Here is an 18,394-nt window from a genome sequence, read left to right as displayed (position 1 = left end):
GGATCCTGGAACAGAAAAAGGAAATTAATACAATAACTGGTGGGGTGTCTGGGTGGCTTAATCAGTTAAGCAGCCAACTCTTGATACCAGCTATGGTCATGATCTCGTGGTTTGTGGGATCGAGCCCTGCTTCGGGCTCTGCGCTGATAGCACAGAGCCGCTTGGGATTCTCTCTCTCCCTTTATCTCTGCCCTTCACCTCCCTGCTCACATGTGTGCATTTTCTCTCCCAAAATAAACATTAAAAAATAAATTAACTGGTGAAATCTGAATAAATTCTGTAGTTAACAGTACTGTAAACAAGACTAATTTCCTAGTTTTGAGTACTATTCTACAGTTATAGAAGATGTTAACAAAAGCAGAAGCTGAGTAAGCTGCATGATGGGTATATGGGAACTCTGTCAGGACTTTTGTATCTCTTTGTAAATCTAAAATTACCTCAAAATAAAAAGTTAAAAAAAGAGGAAAATCTGGAGCTTTAAAATTATTAGGTATAAAAATGCTGGATTTGGTTCAAGTGTGAAGAACTAAAAAAAGTACCAGACCAGCAATTCATTCCATCCTTGCCAGTGGTGTGGAACCTTCAGAGAATCACCTAACCTCCCTAAACTGCATGTTTCTCTGACAAATGGGTAGGACACACAAATCATCTACCTCAAAGGTTACTTAAGGATTCAATGACACAGTTGGTCAAAGCTGTCCAGAAACCACGTTTGTGCACACTGCAAGCATTAACTGCTATATCCTTTGGCTTAAGAGAAAACATTCATTAAGAAGAAATTTTCTAGGAAAGAAACACGAAATAAAAATACTAATACTAATACTGGGGGCACTTGCTAGCTCATATGGTAGAGCAAGGGATTCTTGATCTGGGGTCATGAGTTCAAGCCCCAAGTTGGTGGTAGAGTTTACTTAAAAAAAAAAATAGTGAAACAAGGTAATGGTGGAAGGAAAAGACTTAAAAGATACACAAAGTGCCAGAAAGTAGAAGCACAGTAGAGGAACTCATTGGAAATTTATGTCCACTACTCATGATTTGCACAGACTGTAGGTGATGACAGCTACATGTAGGAGAATGGGAGTGAAAGGGGGGTCTGCTCTTGCAGACCAGATCATGAACAACCAATGCAGAGAGGGAAAAGGAACTGGTACCTTCTCCTATGCCTTCTCCTCCTCTTACTGCTACCTAAAGTCTAGCATAGCCAAAGCAGGCATATCACCCCAAGGAAGAGGGAAGATTTCCTGGCACCACTGAGGAATTCAGTGCAGACTTACTATATATAACATGACTAGAATTTGGGAAAGTAATTATATTTTTCAAAGATCCCACTACTGGGGTGCCTGGAAGGCTCAGGTGGTTAAGCGTCTGATTTTGGCTCAGGTCATGATCTTGTGGTTGGTGAGTTCGAGCCCTGTGTCAGGCTCTATGCTGATAGCTCAGAGGCTGGAGCCTGCTTCCATTTCTGTGTCTCCCACCATCTCTGCACCTCCCCCGCTCATATTCTCTCAAAAATAAACAAACATTTAAAAAAAAAAACAAAAAACATCCAGCACTACTAAATGCTAACAGGTCCTTCACCTTTGAAATCGTTTGGTCTTCAAGAGCAATGGAATGAGAGAGCATCCCAAGCAGACTCTGCACTGACGGCGCAAAGCGTGAAGTGGCGCTCGGATTCATAAACCATTATTAGATCATAACTGGAGCCGAGACCAAGAGTTAGATGTTTAAACCAACTGAGCCACCCAGGTGCCCCTTTCAGCCTTCTTATGATTCTAGAACAGGACAGTACCCCATATAAAAGTAAACACAAAACTAATCAAATGTTCACCTTTTTGACTTAAAAATCATGCTTTTTCAAACCGAAACGTTCTATACTAAAAAAACCATGAAGTTCCCATTAATATCAACAGAGCAGAAGCCAGCAATTGTTATCTGTAAAGGGTGTGAGAGTAAATATTTGAGGCTCTGGAGCCAACAGGTTTCCTTAGCGGCTACTCAGGTCTGCCTTTGTACAGCAAAAGCAGTCACTGACAAACTATAAATGAATGGATATTAATATGTTCCAAAACCACTTTGTTTCCAAAAATAAACAGCCGTAGGGATTTGGCTCAAGGACGGTAGTTGTCTACCTAGAGAGAATGGCAGACACTTGTTAACTGAATCCCATTTTTCTCAATGGACTGAAAATTTATATATGCTGCCTATTTCTTACCATTTTATAATTCACAAACAAAATTACTTGAAGTGAACTGGAGCCCAACAAAATAGGCATCATTTTCTTCACCATAATGGAACTGTTTTTGAGTACTCATTCTGTCCTTTAGTTACCTACCAGTTTGTTCTTGGTTTTTGGTACAACATGTTTCCGACTTTAATTACAAAACAGAGAATTTTATACCAGGAGGGCAGGTTCAATATCATTTCTTTAGAACCTTGCATTTTTTGCTTTTCAAGAGATAGACTTTATTCTTAAATATGGACTCAGAATATACGAATAAGTTTGCTTCCTAAAATACATGAGAATACAACAATTAAGCTCAAATATTTTCCCTACAAAGTTTTTGTGCAAGTGTAAAGAACCAAATACTTTCCAATTTTCCTACAGCTGTAACAACCGAAAATAATCTTGCTACCAAAGTAAACTGAAATCCTACTAATTTAAAAGGGTTTCAGTTGCCCGGGTGGCTCAGTGGGTTAAATATCTGACGTTTTTTCCTCTTCCAATGTTTACTTTTGAGAGTGACACAGTGCGAGTGGGGTAGGGGCAGAGAGAGGGAGACGCAGAATCTGAAGCAGGCTCCAGGCTCTGAGCTGTCAGCACAGAGCCCGACCTGGGGCTCAAACTCACAAACCACGAGATCATGACCTGAGTTGAAGTCAGATGCTTAACTGACTGAGCCACCCAAACACCCTGACTCTTTTTTTTTTTTTTTTTTTTTTTTTTCAGAAAGAGACAGCATGAGTGGGATAGGGGCAGAGAGATAGGGAGAGAGCAAATCCCGTGCAGGCTTTGTGCCACCAGCTGTGGAGCCTGATGCAGGGCTTGATCCCGCGAACTGTGAGATCATGACCTAAGCAGAAATCAAGAACTGGACACTTAACCAACTGAGCCACCCAGGCACCTCAAGTGTCTGACTCTTGATCTCAGTTCAGATCTTGATCACAGGGTCATGAGTTGAAGCCCCATATTTTAAAAAAAAAGGAAAAAAAAAGAAAAAAAAATTATGGGGAACCTGGGTGGCTCAGTGAGCTGAGCATCTAACTCAACTTCAGCTCAGATCATGATCTTTGGGTTTGTGAGATCGAGCCCCACGTGAGGCTCTGCTTGAGATTCTCTCTCTCCCTCTCTCTGCCCCTCCCCCACTAGCACCTGCACTCTCTCTCAAAATATAAATTAAAAAAAAATTTTTTTTAAATAAAATGGTCTAAACCAGCTCTCAACTCATCGAAAATATGGAGAGCACTCCTGATTGTTTTTATGCATAGCCTGAAAGCATCAGAAGAGCTAGAAAAATACTTAAGACAAAAATGTACCATGATCCAAATATCACTATGTTATTCTAGGGAATCCACTCACTAAAAAAACTGCAAGGTCATGAAAATTAAGAGCAAAGGTTAAGAACATCTATGATTTTAAAAAGTATATCCAGACGCCTGGGTGCTTCAGTAAATTAGACATCTGGCTTTTGTTCTCAGCTCAGGTCTTGATCTCAGGGTTGTGAGTTCAAGCCTCACTTTAGGCTCTGCAATGGGCATGAAGCCTACTTAAAAAAAAAAAAAGTATACATCCTCCCAATAAATGAAAGAGAGATACCTCAAATGCTACCCTGTAGATTAATGACCTAAGAGAATCTCATGATTAAATCATGTGTGCTAGAAGCTTTACAAGTAAATTTTCCCAAATGAGCAGTCTACTCTCAGGCTTCTCTTAGTTCTTAACCACATGCAGTTTCCCATATTTTAAAAATAAATAAAATTACAAAGATACACAGGAAAGCACTGAGTTCTATATCAAATAAAAGTGAAGAAAGAGCTGCTAACAGTGAGAGATTCAAAGTAGTCAAACATATTTGTGTTTGCGGGTTCCAACTAATGAACCTCATTAAAAAAAAAAATCTACTAATCAATCTGTACAATGGTTTGCCCTCAACACTAACGGTGCAAAATTGTTGCTTTATACCTTCATCTATTACAATGCAGTATAGAGGTTAACAAAAAGTCGGATTAAAAAAATGTCAACAAAATGTGATAAACTGAAAAACATTTCTAAGAGATACTGAAATGTGTTAAAGAATGTATTAGTTATGTTTTAGAGCACTGCATGATAAACTACCTAATAACTACATGACACTACACCAACACTATCATGTTAGTAAGTGAATGCTAAATTTTTACTTCTCATATGATTATAGTACTTAAATATTTCCAACTAACTTTAAAAATTTTTTTTAATGTTTATTTATTTTTGAGAGAGAGAGAGAGAGAGACAGAGCATGAATGGGGAAGGGGCAGAGAGAGAGAAGGAAACACAGAATCTGAAGCAGGCTCCAGGCTCCGAGCTGTCAGCACTGGGCCTGACGTGGGGCTCAAACTCATGAACCGTGAGATCATGACCTGAGCTGAAGTCAGATGCTTAACTGAGCCACCCAGGCGCCCCTCCAACTAGCTTTTAAGGAGAAAAAGCAACCATATATATTACCAAGAGTGTAAGAGTATAAAATATAAGTGTTAATTTCCTCATGCATTTACTACTAACAGTCTATAGAGCTTAACAGCCTCAACTGTACACAGGCAATGTGAATAGGAAAAAAAAGGGTGGGGGGCTTCCTGTCCCACTTTTTTTTTTTTTAATTTTTTTTTTTCAACGTTTATTTATTTTTGCGACAGAGAGAGACAGAGCATGAACAGGGGAGGGGCAGAGAGAGAGGGAGACACAGAATCGGAAACAGGCTCCAGGCTCTGAGCCATCAGCCCAGAGCCCGACGCGGGGCTCGAACTCCCGGACCTCGAGATCGTGACCTGGCTGAAGTCGGACGCTTAACCGACTGCGCCACCCAGGCGCCCCTCCTGTCCCACTTTTAATAAATTGCAGAGGCATAATATTTTCTCAAGTTCATTTTATTAACAAAAAGTGCGACCTGTTTTGAACAAAAGCCAACCATGAATCACAGAATTGGGCAAGACAGTAGACATGGAAAAGCAAACAATCTTCATTAAGTAAAATATAAGTAGAGGAGGTGCCTCTCACATGTATTATATTCATGCTTCTTCAATAGTCTCTTACCAACTTTCAGTGTATTTTTTCACAAATGCTATAGCAGCTCAAACACAAATCCAGGAGCACAATGGAAAGTTTGGCAATTATGTTGGGCTAATTAAGTATGAAAGTAAACATTATACCACAGTTTCATGTAAACCACTGTGCAATGTGTAGGAATCTTTAAACATATTGACATTGGAAACAATGTCCAACTAATGAAAATAAAAGAGACAAGAGGGCTGTAAAATACTTGTTGCACTACAGCTGTTTAATAAAAGGCAGGAAAAACTGAAATAATTGTAAATGATCTTCCGTGTGTTCATATGGAACATGACCAATTCACATGAACTTAACTCATTTAAAATTCTGTATGTAAAAGTCATATAATAGAAAGATTATGCCATTAATCAGTGTGTCTACACCTGAACAAACAAGAAAAGATAAATAAATTAACTTGTAGTCAGCCAACATACTCCAAAGAGGAGATTCGGTCTACTTTTGCTTTATTTATTCACATAAAGTATCTACAGGCCAGAATCTATACATAAGTAATTTTTCTCTTCCTTAATTTACAGGCATTAATGAAGCTATAAACTACGATTAAAACCCAAACTATAAAGGTGGTCATTTAAACACAACTGAGAATCTAGCCAAGGATAGAGGAGTACCGAGACTGAGCAAGTTACTGAGCGCATGCACGGTCTCTACGTACACTGTCCGGCAGTTAACCACCTTTCTATTGCAGGAGACAAACTGCCTTTTAGGAATATACTGATTTACTAAATTAATTGAGGACTACACTGTTAATTCATTACATTACACAAAATTCTTCCCACACTGCTAATTTTGTCCTGTGTTCTAATGTCATATACTACAATTGAGCTACTTTCTAAAGTTTCAGAAATACTATTTCAGGTAGAGATGATGAAAAAAAATAAGACCAAATCTGATTATCTGACCGATGACAAATTGAGCACCAACTACAGCAAATCTCAGGGTCAAGGTAGCTTGCAAGTCAGTTCTCTGGATTTGAAAATTACCTTCCGCTGTTTCCATCAGTATTAAAGCTGAGGTCTTCAGGGCCTATTTGTTCACCATCAGGAAAACTGGAATGCGTATCTAAGATAAAAAATTAAAAGCAGATAACAGTTTTTAAAGACCAGTATTTTCTTTTCCATGTCTTTAAGTGATCTTCCTAAGCATGTTAGTTAAGTGATAAAGATTAGTGGGTTGTAGACAAACCTCTGTCTTCATAGAAGATTTGTTATCTGAATCAGGTATAAGCAAGCACAAAGGGAAAAAAAAAACAAGAAAAAGTAAAATGTGTAATACCCATAATTAGAAGATGAAAGTCACTGCCTAACTTTGTTCTCCTGGGGACACTGTGGGAGCAGCTTGAAGAAAGGAACAGGAAATGATGATGATGTATATACTTTGAAGACTTTGTAAACATTAAAATGTATCTTAAGGCAAATTAAATTGCACATGCAAATATCACTAAAAAATCCATCAGCACTCAAAATAACGTGCCCAAAATCTAGCTGCTTCTTTCAGAAAAAGAAAATTACTAACAGTGTCATAATACCTAAAAACCATCAACTTCTCAGCTCTATTTTGGAAACAAAAAACAAAAAACAAAAAAAAACCTAGAACTTCAGGGAAATCTGTAAAATTGTAATGCCGAAAACTGACATAAGCCTAACAATGTTGCCATTCCAGGAAATCTTGCAGAGGAATGCTAAGACTGATCATTAAAAGTCTCTGGATAAAATATTAGTAATGGGTGACGGATGTTAACTAAACTTACTGTTAATCATTTCCCAATACATACATACTCCCAAATCATTATGTGGTACTCCTAAAACAAAACAAAAATACTAACAATGACTTTATCTCAGTGGGTTTTATTCCTAAAACTATTTTGGGAGGAAGAGGAAATTTAAAAAATGATGCTTCCATAAACTAAATGCATTTCTAAGAAGTCAGAAAAAAAATCTTTTAAAAAGTTTCCTTATTAAGCTAGGCTCCTAACATCTAATAACATCTGAACCCTCCCCAGGGGTTGATAAGCATTTTCTTATTATAAAAGAACAGATAGAAAATATTTAGGTATTGTAGGCTACAGACTGCCTCTATGGAAAAGTCTTCTCAGTTTTGTTTTTGTTTTTAAAAGCTCTGTACAACATAAATGCTATTCTTAGGTTACAGGCTATACACTAGAGTAGGTTGCTGAGCCCGCTCCATTAAGTAGTATCCAGCAGGTATCTGACCAAACAGTACCTAGCACATTTTTTCAGTACTCACCATTTAGTTTACCCCATAGAATATTGTTTCACAAAAGACAATAATTAAAAAAGAAAAAGAAGTAGAAACAGCAGAGAAGCAGCAGCAGAAGCAAAAGAAGCAGCAGCAATAGCAGCAGAAGAGACGGTTTTATTAATCTCTGTGAAATGAGACCATGTGCCGCACCTTCATCTGGGGGCTGTGCCATGAAAGAGTCGTTAAATCCTCCCATGCTGGTGTGCTCTTCCTGCTCCTCATTCTCAGTGTCACATTCAATATCACTGTCACTGCTCATTCCTGGCATGAAAGAAGGGGAGAACATGTTTCTGAAATGAAACCACTGCTAGTGAAAGGAAAACAAAGTCTCCTCGCCCACTAAACTGAGATTCCTACTGAATTTTACCCTAGATCCCAAGACAGTGGAAGACACCAAACAAAACAAATAAAAAAGTAACCACACAAACCTCAGTTCTCATTAGTTATTTAGAGCAGTGGTTTTATTTTTGTTCTCAAAGATTAAAATTGCCCTTTCCACAAGTAGTGGAAAGTATCTGCAAGTAGTAATTTGAAACCACTGTTAATTTCATTATATTGAGAATATTTTTTCCAAAGCAAACAGTTTTTTCGAGTCATAAGAGATAATAGAAACTTTTAATCCTGATTCAATATGGATGTAATCGTTTCTAGCCTAAAACATATAAATGTTATATAAATACATGGTTAAACTTACACATATGCGTGTATATAAGAAATTCCAAAAACTCTTAGCAATAAATGAGTTACGATCCCATTTCGGCCTCCAATTTTGTTTTTACATACATCAACTGACTCTTAAACGAAATATTCTAAGTGCACCCAGGGGGCTTAGTCAGTTAGGCATCTGACTCTTGATTTCAGTCCAGGTCATAATCTCACAATTTGTGAGTTTGAGCACCCTGTTGGGCTCTGAGCTGACAGTGTGGAGCCTGCTTGGGATTCTCTCTCTTCCTCTCTCTACCCCCTCCCCTACTTGTGCTCTCCCTTTCTCTGTCTCAAAATAAATAAATAAATAAACTTAAAACAAGAAAAAAGAAAAAGAAGAATTCTATAGAAAGTGCTTCTCTTGGGGCGCCTGGGTGGCGCAGTCGGTTAAGCGTCCGACTTCAGCCAGGTCACGATCTCGCAGTCTGTGAGTTCGAGCCCCGCGTCGGGCTCTGGGCTGATGGCTCAGAGCCTGGAGCCTGTTTCCGATTCTGTGTCTCCCTCTCTCTCTGCCCTTCCTCCGTTCATGCTCTGTTTCTCTCTGTCCCCCAAAAATAAATAAACGTTGAAAAAAAAAAAAAAAAAAAGAAAGTGCTTCTCTTTCAACAAGATAGTGACCAAGAAAATCTGGAAATCTTCCTGCTATAAACCCCTATACATGCTAAAGAAAATATAAAAAAAATATATGTTAATGAACAGCCCATTTAAAAGAAAGAGGAGAGAGGTGCCTGAGTGGCTCAGTTGGTTAAGCCTCCAAATTCAGGTCAGGTCATTATCTCACGGCTTGTGGGTTCGGGCCCCACATCGACTCTGAGCTGACAGCTCACAGCCTGGAGCCTGCTTCAGATTCTGTGTCTCCCTCTCTCTGCCCCTCCCCCACTTGCACTGTATCTCCCTTTCAAAAATAAATGAATGTTAAAAAAAAAAAAAAAAAAAAGAAGAGAAATACACAGGTACCAAAACAAACAGGTAAGGAAAACTAACAGGTCAGATGCCACAGAAACCCAAGATTTAGATGTGAACATCTTTAATATTCCCTTGGACCCACCACAGAAAGGGAGTTGAATGACTAAAACTTATTTCCCTGCATAAAGCTAAAATTCTTATTGAAAGAATGGACTAGAAAAAGTCTGCCTACTGGTATAGGAATACAGTCTCCTGTCTGTTTCTGCTGGGCTCAGCTGATCTCAGAATTCAAACTAAGGCCTATGTGCCTAATTTAGGTTTGGGATTTAAAGTTGAGGTTTAAGTCTCAGGAAATTAATATAAAAATTGGTCAGGAGCTAGTGCTATTTGAATAAAGCAAATGGAAAATCTTCTGGAGTAAAGGTTCTAGGTAAGATGGAGTAATAAGCACATTCCATTCCATCTTTCCCACTAAATGAAGCTATAAAACCTGGACAGAATCCATGAAGCAGCTCTTTAAGGGTACTGAAAAGTAAATAGGAACAGGTATACTGGTGTAGACCAGAATTTGAAGTACCACCAAACTGTTAGATTTAACATTAAAAACAATTTTTTTAATGTTTATTTATGTTTGAGAGAGAGAGGGAACGAGGGAGGGGCAGAGAGAGGGAGACACAGAATCTGAAGCAGGCTGTAGGCTCCGAACTGTCAGCACAGAGCTCGATACAGGGCTCAAACTAACAAACCGTGAGATCATGACCTGAGCTAAGTCAGACGCTTAACTGACTGAGCTACCCAGGTGCCCCAAACTGTCAGATTTAAATAAGATCCAGAATCTCATAACATATTAAAAATATCCAGGATACGGGGTGCCTGGGTGACTCAGTCAGTTGAGTGTCTGACTCTTGATTTTGGCTCAGGTCATGATCCCAGAGTCATGGGATGGAGCCCTGTGTTGGGAGCCCAGTGTGGAGCCTGCTTAAGACTCTCTTTCCCTCTCCCTCTGCCCCTCTCTCCCACTTGCTCATGTTTCCTCTCTCTCTCTCTCTCTCTTTCAAATTAAAAAAGAAAAAAAAGAATCCAGGATACAATCCAAAATGAGTTCAGCATATGAAGACCTAGGAAAAGACAATCAACAAACATCAATGCTGAAATGAATGAGATGCTGGAAGTATCTAACTAACAAAGACTTTAGAGCAGATATAGAAGTGCTTGTGAATACTCTTAAAACATAAAAAAAAAAAAAAAAAGCTTCTCTGGAGGGAAGCTTCCACAATCCAGGTCATAAATTATCACAGGGGGGGATGGATTTTTTTCAGGGGAGGGGTAGATGAGGCAGAAAAAGATTCTTAGAAAGGTGTGTTCTAATTAAAATTTACAAAACAAAAAAGGCAGGCAATCCACTGAAATGAGTCAAGTGAAATACACAAATAGAAGGACAATACCATGATTTTTTCATAAATTAAAATAAGGACCTGTTTAATATGAGAAAGGAAACTTAAAAAATTACTAAACAGACTTTCCAGAAATGAAAGATATAGTCATTAAAATTAAAATATTAATAGATTTAAGCAAAGTTGGAAAAGAGGTTAGCAAACTTAAAGACAGAACTAAGGAAATTAAACAGAATATTAAAGAAATAGAAAAATGAATATCATTAAAAAGCAGTTAAAATATAAGGGGATAAATGGTAATAGTTCCACTGGTGTCAAACAGACTGCCACAGATAGCAAGAATAACAAAGGACAGACAATGCATTAAGAGAAAATGGCAGAAATTTTTCCAAAATTAATGAAACATTCTAAATTGAATGAAAATAAAAATTCAACATATCAAAATTTGGGAGATGTGGCTATAGCAGTGCTTACAGGGAAATTTATACCATTATATGCTTACATTAGAGAAGTAAAAGGTCTCAATGATCTAAGCATCTATTTTAAGAAACCAGAAAAAAGAGTAAATAAACTTAAAGCAAATAAAAGAAAGGAAATACAGAACAAAAATAAAATTTGCAGGAAACAACAGAAAAAGAAATCAGTGACACAAGAAGTTAGTTCTTTAAAAACATCAATAAAATTGAAAAGCTTCAAAGGAGACTAAGGAAAAAGAGAACAAAATTACTAATATCAGGAATAAAACGGGACATCACAACAGATTCTACAGACATTAAAATAATAACTTTATGCTCATGAAATTAAGAAGATAAATGAGATAAGAAATTCTTTGATAGACACAAACTACCAAAGGTCACTCAGGTAAAAACAGATCACCTGAATAAGTATTTTTACCTACTAAAGAAATACAACTTGTAGTTAAAAGAACTTCCAACAAAGAAAACTATAGCCCCAAATGGCTTTACCAGTGAATTCTTCCTCTTCTGTTTCCAAGAAGAGTTTTGTGTAGTACTATTTCTCCCTTAAATATTTAGAAGACATAGGCTGGGTGTATGGACATTTTTGAAATTTCCTTGTTCAGCAAAGAGAACTAAAACTTTCCTGCTATAAAAAGCAAAGTACGATACTTCTTCCTCAGAGACCAAACCAGCTACTTCCATGAAGCACCACCTCCACCTCGTGGCCCTTCACGGAACTGTTGCTGAAAATACTAAAACCCACTATACAAGTGGGTTGAAATTCCAGGCAAAGGCATAAATTTGATCTAGAACTAGTGTTTCTGAATTCCTGACAGATTCACAAATAAGGAAATCATTCTCTGGATTCTCAAGAATTCCCCAAATCTTTCAAACTCTTTATTCATTATATATCTTTAAAAGTTGGGAATTATTTTGGTCCCCAAACTTCCTATTTCTTAGAATACCACTCACTGGATTCCTATGAAGTGTAGTATAAACTTATTATTTATTTATATAGTACCAGACAGGGCCACGAACACATACTTAAGAAAGTTCCCTAGCTTTGTGAATGTAATGAGAAAGCAAAATTGGTCTCCTGACCTCTAGCTTAATAGTTGGTCATACCCAACACTGGGTCAACAGGTCCTGCATAAGTCATTGCAATCAGTGAGAGGGAAGGGGGGCACCTGGGTGGCTCAGTTGGTTAAGCATCCGACTTCGGCTTGGGTCATGATCTCATGGTCGGTGGGTTCAGCCCCACGTCAGGCTCTGTGCTGACAGCTCAGAGGCTGGAGCCTGCTTCAGATTCTGTGTCTCCCTCTCTCTCTGCCCCTTCCCCACTCAAGTTCTGTCTCTCTCTCTCTTTCTCAAAACTAAATAAACATTAAAAAAAATTTTTTTTTTTTAAATAAGTGAGAGGGAGGGGCACCTGGGTGGCTCAGCCAATTAAGCGCCTGACTCTTGGTATCTCATGGTTTGTGGGTTTGAGCCCTGCATCGGGCTCCTTGCTGACACTGTGGAGCCCGCTTGGGATTCTCTCCCCACCCCCCCTCTCAAAAATAAGTAAGTAAACTTAAGAAAAAAATTTTTTTAAGTAAGTGAGAGGGAGTGAACATAAGGTCAAACACTTTCATTGTTTTTAAAAATGAAATTAGCTGCTGTCAGTCAACAGACCACAAGCTATATGTTGTGCCTTGCCCCATATATTGCAATGTCTACCCACTGCCTACCTAAGTAAATTAGTGATATTTTACCAACTCTAAGAAGTCGGAATACTTGACCTTTCTTAATCTTACCAGGTGTTTATAGGTTTTCAGACAACTGGCTTTCATTGATAGTAATTATAAGATACCATTAAATGTAAGATGCCACAGAGATGTTAAATGCGGAAAACAAAATCTGCATCTTACAGTGAAATTTGAAGTAGGATATTTTTATATCACCTACCACATTTTTTGAGCATCTACTATATGCTTAGTACTGTTAGTACTGTACTTTTAGTTCTAACTCCCTTATTGATGGGTGCTCAAACTTCAGATGCTTAGGAAATATATTAACCACTTGGTACAACAGACACTAATGTTTTACCTGCCTCTTTTCTTTTTTCTTAATGTTTATTTATTTTTTGAAAGAGGGTAAGCAAGAGAGGGGCACAGAGGATCCCAAGCAGGCTCCAACACTGTCAGTGCAGAGCCCAAAACAGACTTGAACCCATGAATCATGAGATCATGATCTGAGCCAATATCAAGAACCGGATGCTTAACCGACTAAGCCACTGGGCACCACTGCCTCACTCCTTTCTAATACAGAACTTCACTGCTGTTTGGTATCTTCCCTCTTCCATATGGCCACATGGAATGGGTCAAGGAGGAGAACCAAATGTTTATAGACTTTGCCAAGTTTCCTTTTTCTGCCAGTGATTAATGAGATATAAGAGGATGTTAAGGTGCTCTGATGGGGAAGATGGGGAAAAAATGAGTTCTTGAGAACACTGAACATCTAAGTTTTCCAACCCTGAAACTGCCCTACCACAGTTATGTGAGATTTCATGTTAATATGAGAGTATACCTTCCTTTTTGTTTAAGCGAATTGAGTTTTTGTTAACTTACATAAAAATCTCTTAACCGATATCCCAAAAGGGATCAGTTATGCTGGAGTATCAAACTGTATTTCTCTCTTAGACAGGCTGCCAGTAAGATTTGTAACAGGCATGTCATGGCTTTTCCCTGGGATGGATATATTGACAGCCTTGACTTAACTGAAAGAGATTAGTGCTACTTCAATAGGAGCTCAATCAGAGCATATTCTCTCCAGTCTTAAACTGCACAAAGAAGACACTGGTCTACCTACAAGAATTCTGCAGGGAGGGTATCAACTGGCAGCAGCATTGACAGGGATATGGGTAGTGTCAACCTTTTCAGTATCAGGCCATTAAAGACAAGATTAATGTAAGGTTGTCCCATATGGTCCCACTTAGAAAAAGCTCTAATGCCTGTCATGTCTAAGAAGACCATCTCATTGATGGGCAAATATATTTAACAGACCTCCTTAGTAGTCCCAAATTCCCAGCCAGTAACACAAACAATGCTTTATTTTAAAGTTTCTTTTTTTTTTTTAATTTTTTTTTTAATGTTTATTTATTTTTGAGACACAGAGAGATAGAGCATGAATGGGGGAGGGTCAGAGACAGAGGGAGACACAGAATCTGAAGCAGGCTCCAGGCTCTGAGCCGTCAGCACAAAGCCTGACACGGGGCTTGAACTCATGGACCGTGATATCATGACCTGAGCCAAAGTCAGATGCTTAACCGACTGAGCCACCCAGGCGCCCCTTCAAGTTTCTTTAGGAAGATTTGAGAGACTGAAAGACAGACAGACAGACAGACAGACAGACAGACTGAATGACTTACCCACAGTAATCTGACACAGAAAATTTTCTTAGGTATTCTGCTCAAATAAGAGCCTTGTGTCTCCTAAGCACGGATACAAGACAAACCCATTTGCTGACTTCCTACCAAGGCTTATAAGTATAAAGAATAAAGGTTTCTTGAGAATTGCTTCTGCTGATAGAATATTACCACAGCAGCAAGGCCCCACTCTCCTCCTCTCACAAAGTAGATTCCAAAAGGCTCAGAGCTCCTTTTGTTCACTGTATTCCCTTTTTCCAGCCTCATCCATTAGTTTTCTTCTCACTGCCTATCCTGGAACTCCAGTGGTAAACAAGCTGTTTAGGTCCCAACAAACTGCAAGGATGTACTTCTGTGGCACTGTTGATTGGCATGTTTACAGCAGCTTTTCTTACTCAGTGCTGAGCTCTTTATATCATATCGCTCCTTATATATTACTGGGTCACATGACTACTTTAAATATCAGAATTTGAAAGACTTGAAAGTGCATGGTAGACCCTAAAGGTGGACAATTAAATGCCTTTCTCTAGTTTATGATAAGCTATCAATAATTATCTTTAAATAAGAAATGAAACTGTTGTCAAAAAGTTTCAGGGTTTTTGGTGCCAAGTAGCTATTTACATAGAAAAATTGCTAAGGTAATGTTAACTTACGAGTTTAAGGCTGAAATTAAGTAAAAGTCATCTTCGCACCTACATTAATTTAACATTGCTTCTTACCAGTTTTCCTGCCCCTAATTCCATATCCATTTCCCCACCCCAAATCCATTCCCCACAATGTGCCTAGAACAGAAATTTTAAAACATAATTTTATTATCTTACTTCTTGCTTAGACCCCAAAGTGCAAATTCCGAATTGTAACTAGGACATACAATGTAATGCTTCAAGTTCTGTCATCTGTCTCCATTCTGGCCCTATCTTTCACTAGTCTTCGCCTGACTAACTTGTACTCATCCCTTAGGATCATCTTTCTGAAGGTGAACTAGGTTACTAAAAAGCACTGGCTCTGGGTTCAAATTCTGGCCCTTCCATTTATTAACCCTGTGACTTTGGGTAAGGTAAGTTACATCTCTATTTCATGGATGCGAGACACACAAAAAAACTTCCATGCTGTTCTGCCATCTTGGCTCCCTTTAGTTACATCTCCAGACTAGAGCTTACTCACCTATAAAATCAAGATAATAAAGTAACTATCATGTAGTCATGTATTGAAAAAACAAGGTAAATCTGGTAGCCTTTAGCAGTCTCTAATAATAATGAGAACTTAGTAAATATTATGTTGTTTTTATTATTACACACCTGTTCTTTGAGCTCCCTATATACTTTTATCACAGCACCCGTCATTCTTTCTTGGCTATTAACCGGTCTGACACCTGACCAGTTTTCAATTGCCCTCCCTGCCCTCCTCCTACCACCACTAACACAATACCCACCAGCATACTTGAGAACTATACCTTGTACCCATAGGAAACTATGATCTACTCTGGCAAGTGATTCTTAGAAAGTGGTCATCCCTAGTTGAGTCATTCAACTCAACCAGTGGTTCTCAACTGGGGATGATTTTGCCTCCCAGGGGACATTTTTGGTTATTGTAAGTCAGAGGAGGTACCCACTGGCACCTAATGGTTAAAAACCAAGGATGCTGCAATGCACAGGGCAACCCTCTACAACACAGAATCATCTGGCCCGAAATGTCGATGGTGACAAGTTAAAGAAATCCTGAACTAAACAGCAGGTTCAGGAAGAATAACTTTTTCACCAGCATCAAATGTATGATAGGCAAATTAGAAATTTCATATGCTGAATGAATAAAGGGGCCTATAATTCCAGTACATGCTATAAAAATTTAAGTCACTGCAATTTATAAACCATCCATCCATCCATCCATCCATCCATCCATCCATCCATCCATGCACAGTACCTAGCTAATACCTACAGGTCCTTTCTATAAAGATTTTTAATCAAATATTTATTTCTTAATTTTTTTTATACTTGATCCAAGCCAAAAGGTCAAGAAATGATTATTATTGGGGCGCCTGGGTGGCGCAGTCAGTTAAGCGTCCGACTTCAGCCAGGTCACGATCTCGCGGTCCATGAGTTCGAGCCCTGCGTCGGGCTCTGGGCTGACAGCTCAGAGCCTGGAGCCTGTTTCGGATTCTGTGTCTCCCTCTCTCTCTGCCCCTCCCCCGTTCATGCTCTGTCTCTCTCTGTCCCAAAAATAAATAAATGTTGAAAAGAAATGATTATTATTTCTTAACATTTTAACAATCAATACTTCACTTTAAAAATCCTTTTCAGGTGCCTGGCTGGGGCGCCTGGGTGGTTTAGCCGGCTAAGCATTCGACGTCAGCTCAGGTCATGATCTCACCATTTGTGGGTTCGAGCCCCGCATCAGGCTCTGTGCTGAGCCTGGAGCCTGCTTCAGATTCTGTGTCTCCCTCTCTCTCTGCCCCTCTCATGCTCATGCTCTGTCTCTCAAGAATAAATAAACGTTAAAAAAAAATTCTTTTTGGCTGCCTGGGTGTTTCAGTCGGTTAAGCGTCTGACTCGGCTTCAACTCAAGTCATGATCTCGCAGTTTCATGAGTTTGAACCCCACATCGGGCTCTGCGCAGGCAATGCAAAGCTTGCTTGGGATCTGCTCTCTTGCCCTCTCTCTCTGTCCCTCTCCTACTCATGCTGCCTTTGTATCTCTCAAAATAAATAAACTTAATATAAAAAGAAAAAAAATAATAAAAATCCTTTTCATTTAGTCTCTTCTATTGAAATAATGCTGCTGCCAAAATGCAAATAATGCTATGCTCCACCAACTAAAAGGGAAAAACCTGAAATGCCACCACTCCTACACCCTCTCACAGGGCAGCCAGAGGTATATGGTGGCACCTGCATGCTACAGCAATTCATCAATCATTGAAATTCAAATAAGTGCAGAGGTGGAAGGTGGCAGAGTTTCAGTAAGAAATGGGGGAAAAAAAAATCAATGTCAAAGTTGACATCCTTTTCTGCTGACATATAAAGGACACAGCAATGGTAAAAACACACAGAACACCCTTCTGTTACTCAAAATTACAAAATGTCTTCTATGCTTTTAAATAAAGAATAATGAACCTGGAAGAACATGTAGAAGAATACTAGTAATGTAACTGAGAATGAATTGGCAGAGTTGAAATCAGTTACCATAATGGATTTTTTTTAAAGATTTTTAATTTTTATTTACTTATTTTGAGAGAGGAGGGAGGGAGGGAGGGAGAGGGAGAGGGGGAGAGAGAGAGAGAGAGAGAGAGAGAGAGAGAGAGAGAGAGAGATTGATTTGATTGAGGCCAATGTGGGGCTCAATCCCACAACCCTGGGATCATGACCTAAGCCAAAACCAAGAGTCAAAGGCTCAATCAACTGAGCCACTCAAAAGCCCCAAAGGAGTTTTTAAATGGTTAATTTGGAATACAAACATTTAATCAAGACTGCCTTTTATTATTTTTTAAGTTTATTTTATTTTACTTTTTATGAGAGAGTGAGCAAGTGGGGGAGAGGGAGAAAGGATCTTAAGCAGGCTCCACACTCAGCACAGAGACCAACACAGGGCTTGATCCGATGAACTGTGAAGGTCATGACTTGAGCCGAGATCAAGAGTTGTGCACTTAACCAACTGAGCCACCCAGGTACCCCTTCTTTTTTTAAGACTGTCTTTAAAAGACAAAGTACTGGGGCGCCTGGGTGGCTCAGTCAGTTGAGTATCCAACTCTTGACTTCAGCTCTAGTCATGATCCCAGGGTCATGGGATTGAGTGTCACACCAGGCTCTGTGCTAAGTGTGGAGCCTGCCTGAGATTCTCTCTTCCTCTACCTTTGCCCCCCTCTCTCGCTTAGATGCTTTCTCTCTCTCTCTCAAAAAACAAAAGGAAGGAAGGAAGGAAGGAAGGAAGGAAGGAAGGAAGGAAGGAAGGAAGGA

At 39.0% G+C, this 18,394-nt stretch overlaps 1 protein-coding gene across 6 annotated transcripts in view; it reads right to left on the bottom strand.

Annotated features, from left to right (window-relative positions):
* TRIM37 (tripartite motif containing 37) overlaps positions 1–18,394 on the bottom strand; it is a 147,802-nt gene that overhangs the window by 8,736 nt on the left and 120,672 nt on the right. For 5 of the 6 annotated variants that reach the window (XM_040496986.1, XM_040496988.1, XM_040496983.1 and 2 more), the window contains 2 exons: positions 7,730–7,840; positions 5,101–6,379 (listed from right to left, as the gene is read on the bottom strand). In XM_040496986.1, the coding sequence (XP_040352920.1) occupies positions 6,297–6,379; positions 7,730–7,840 (194 nt within the window). In that variant the 3' untranslated portion in view covers positions 5,101–6,296. Of the gene's footprint in view, positions 1–5,100; positions 6,380–7,729; positions 7,841–18,394 lie in introns of those variants that run through there. The other variant, XM_040496984.1, reaches the window with a different exon arrangement.

Source organism: Herpailurus yagouaroundi, unplaced genomic scaffold (assembly GCF_014898765.1).
Source record: "Herpailurus yagouaroundi ecotype Mexico unplaced genomic scaffold, PumYag 189, whole genome shotgun sequence".
NCBI lineage: Eukaryota > Metazoa > Chordata > Mammalia > Carnivora > Felidae > Herpailurus > Herpailurus yagouaroundi.
This window is presented reverse-complemented; position numbering and strand designations above follow the sequence as displayed.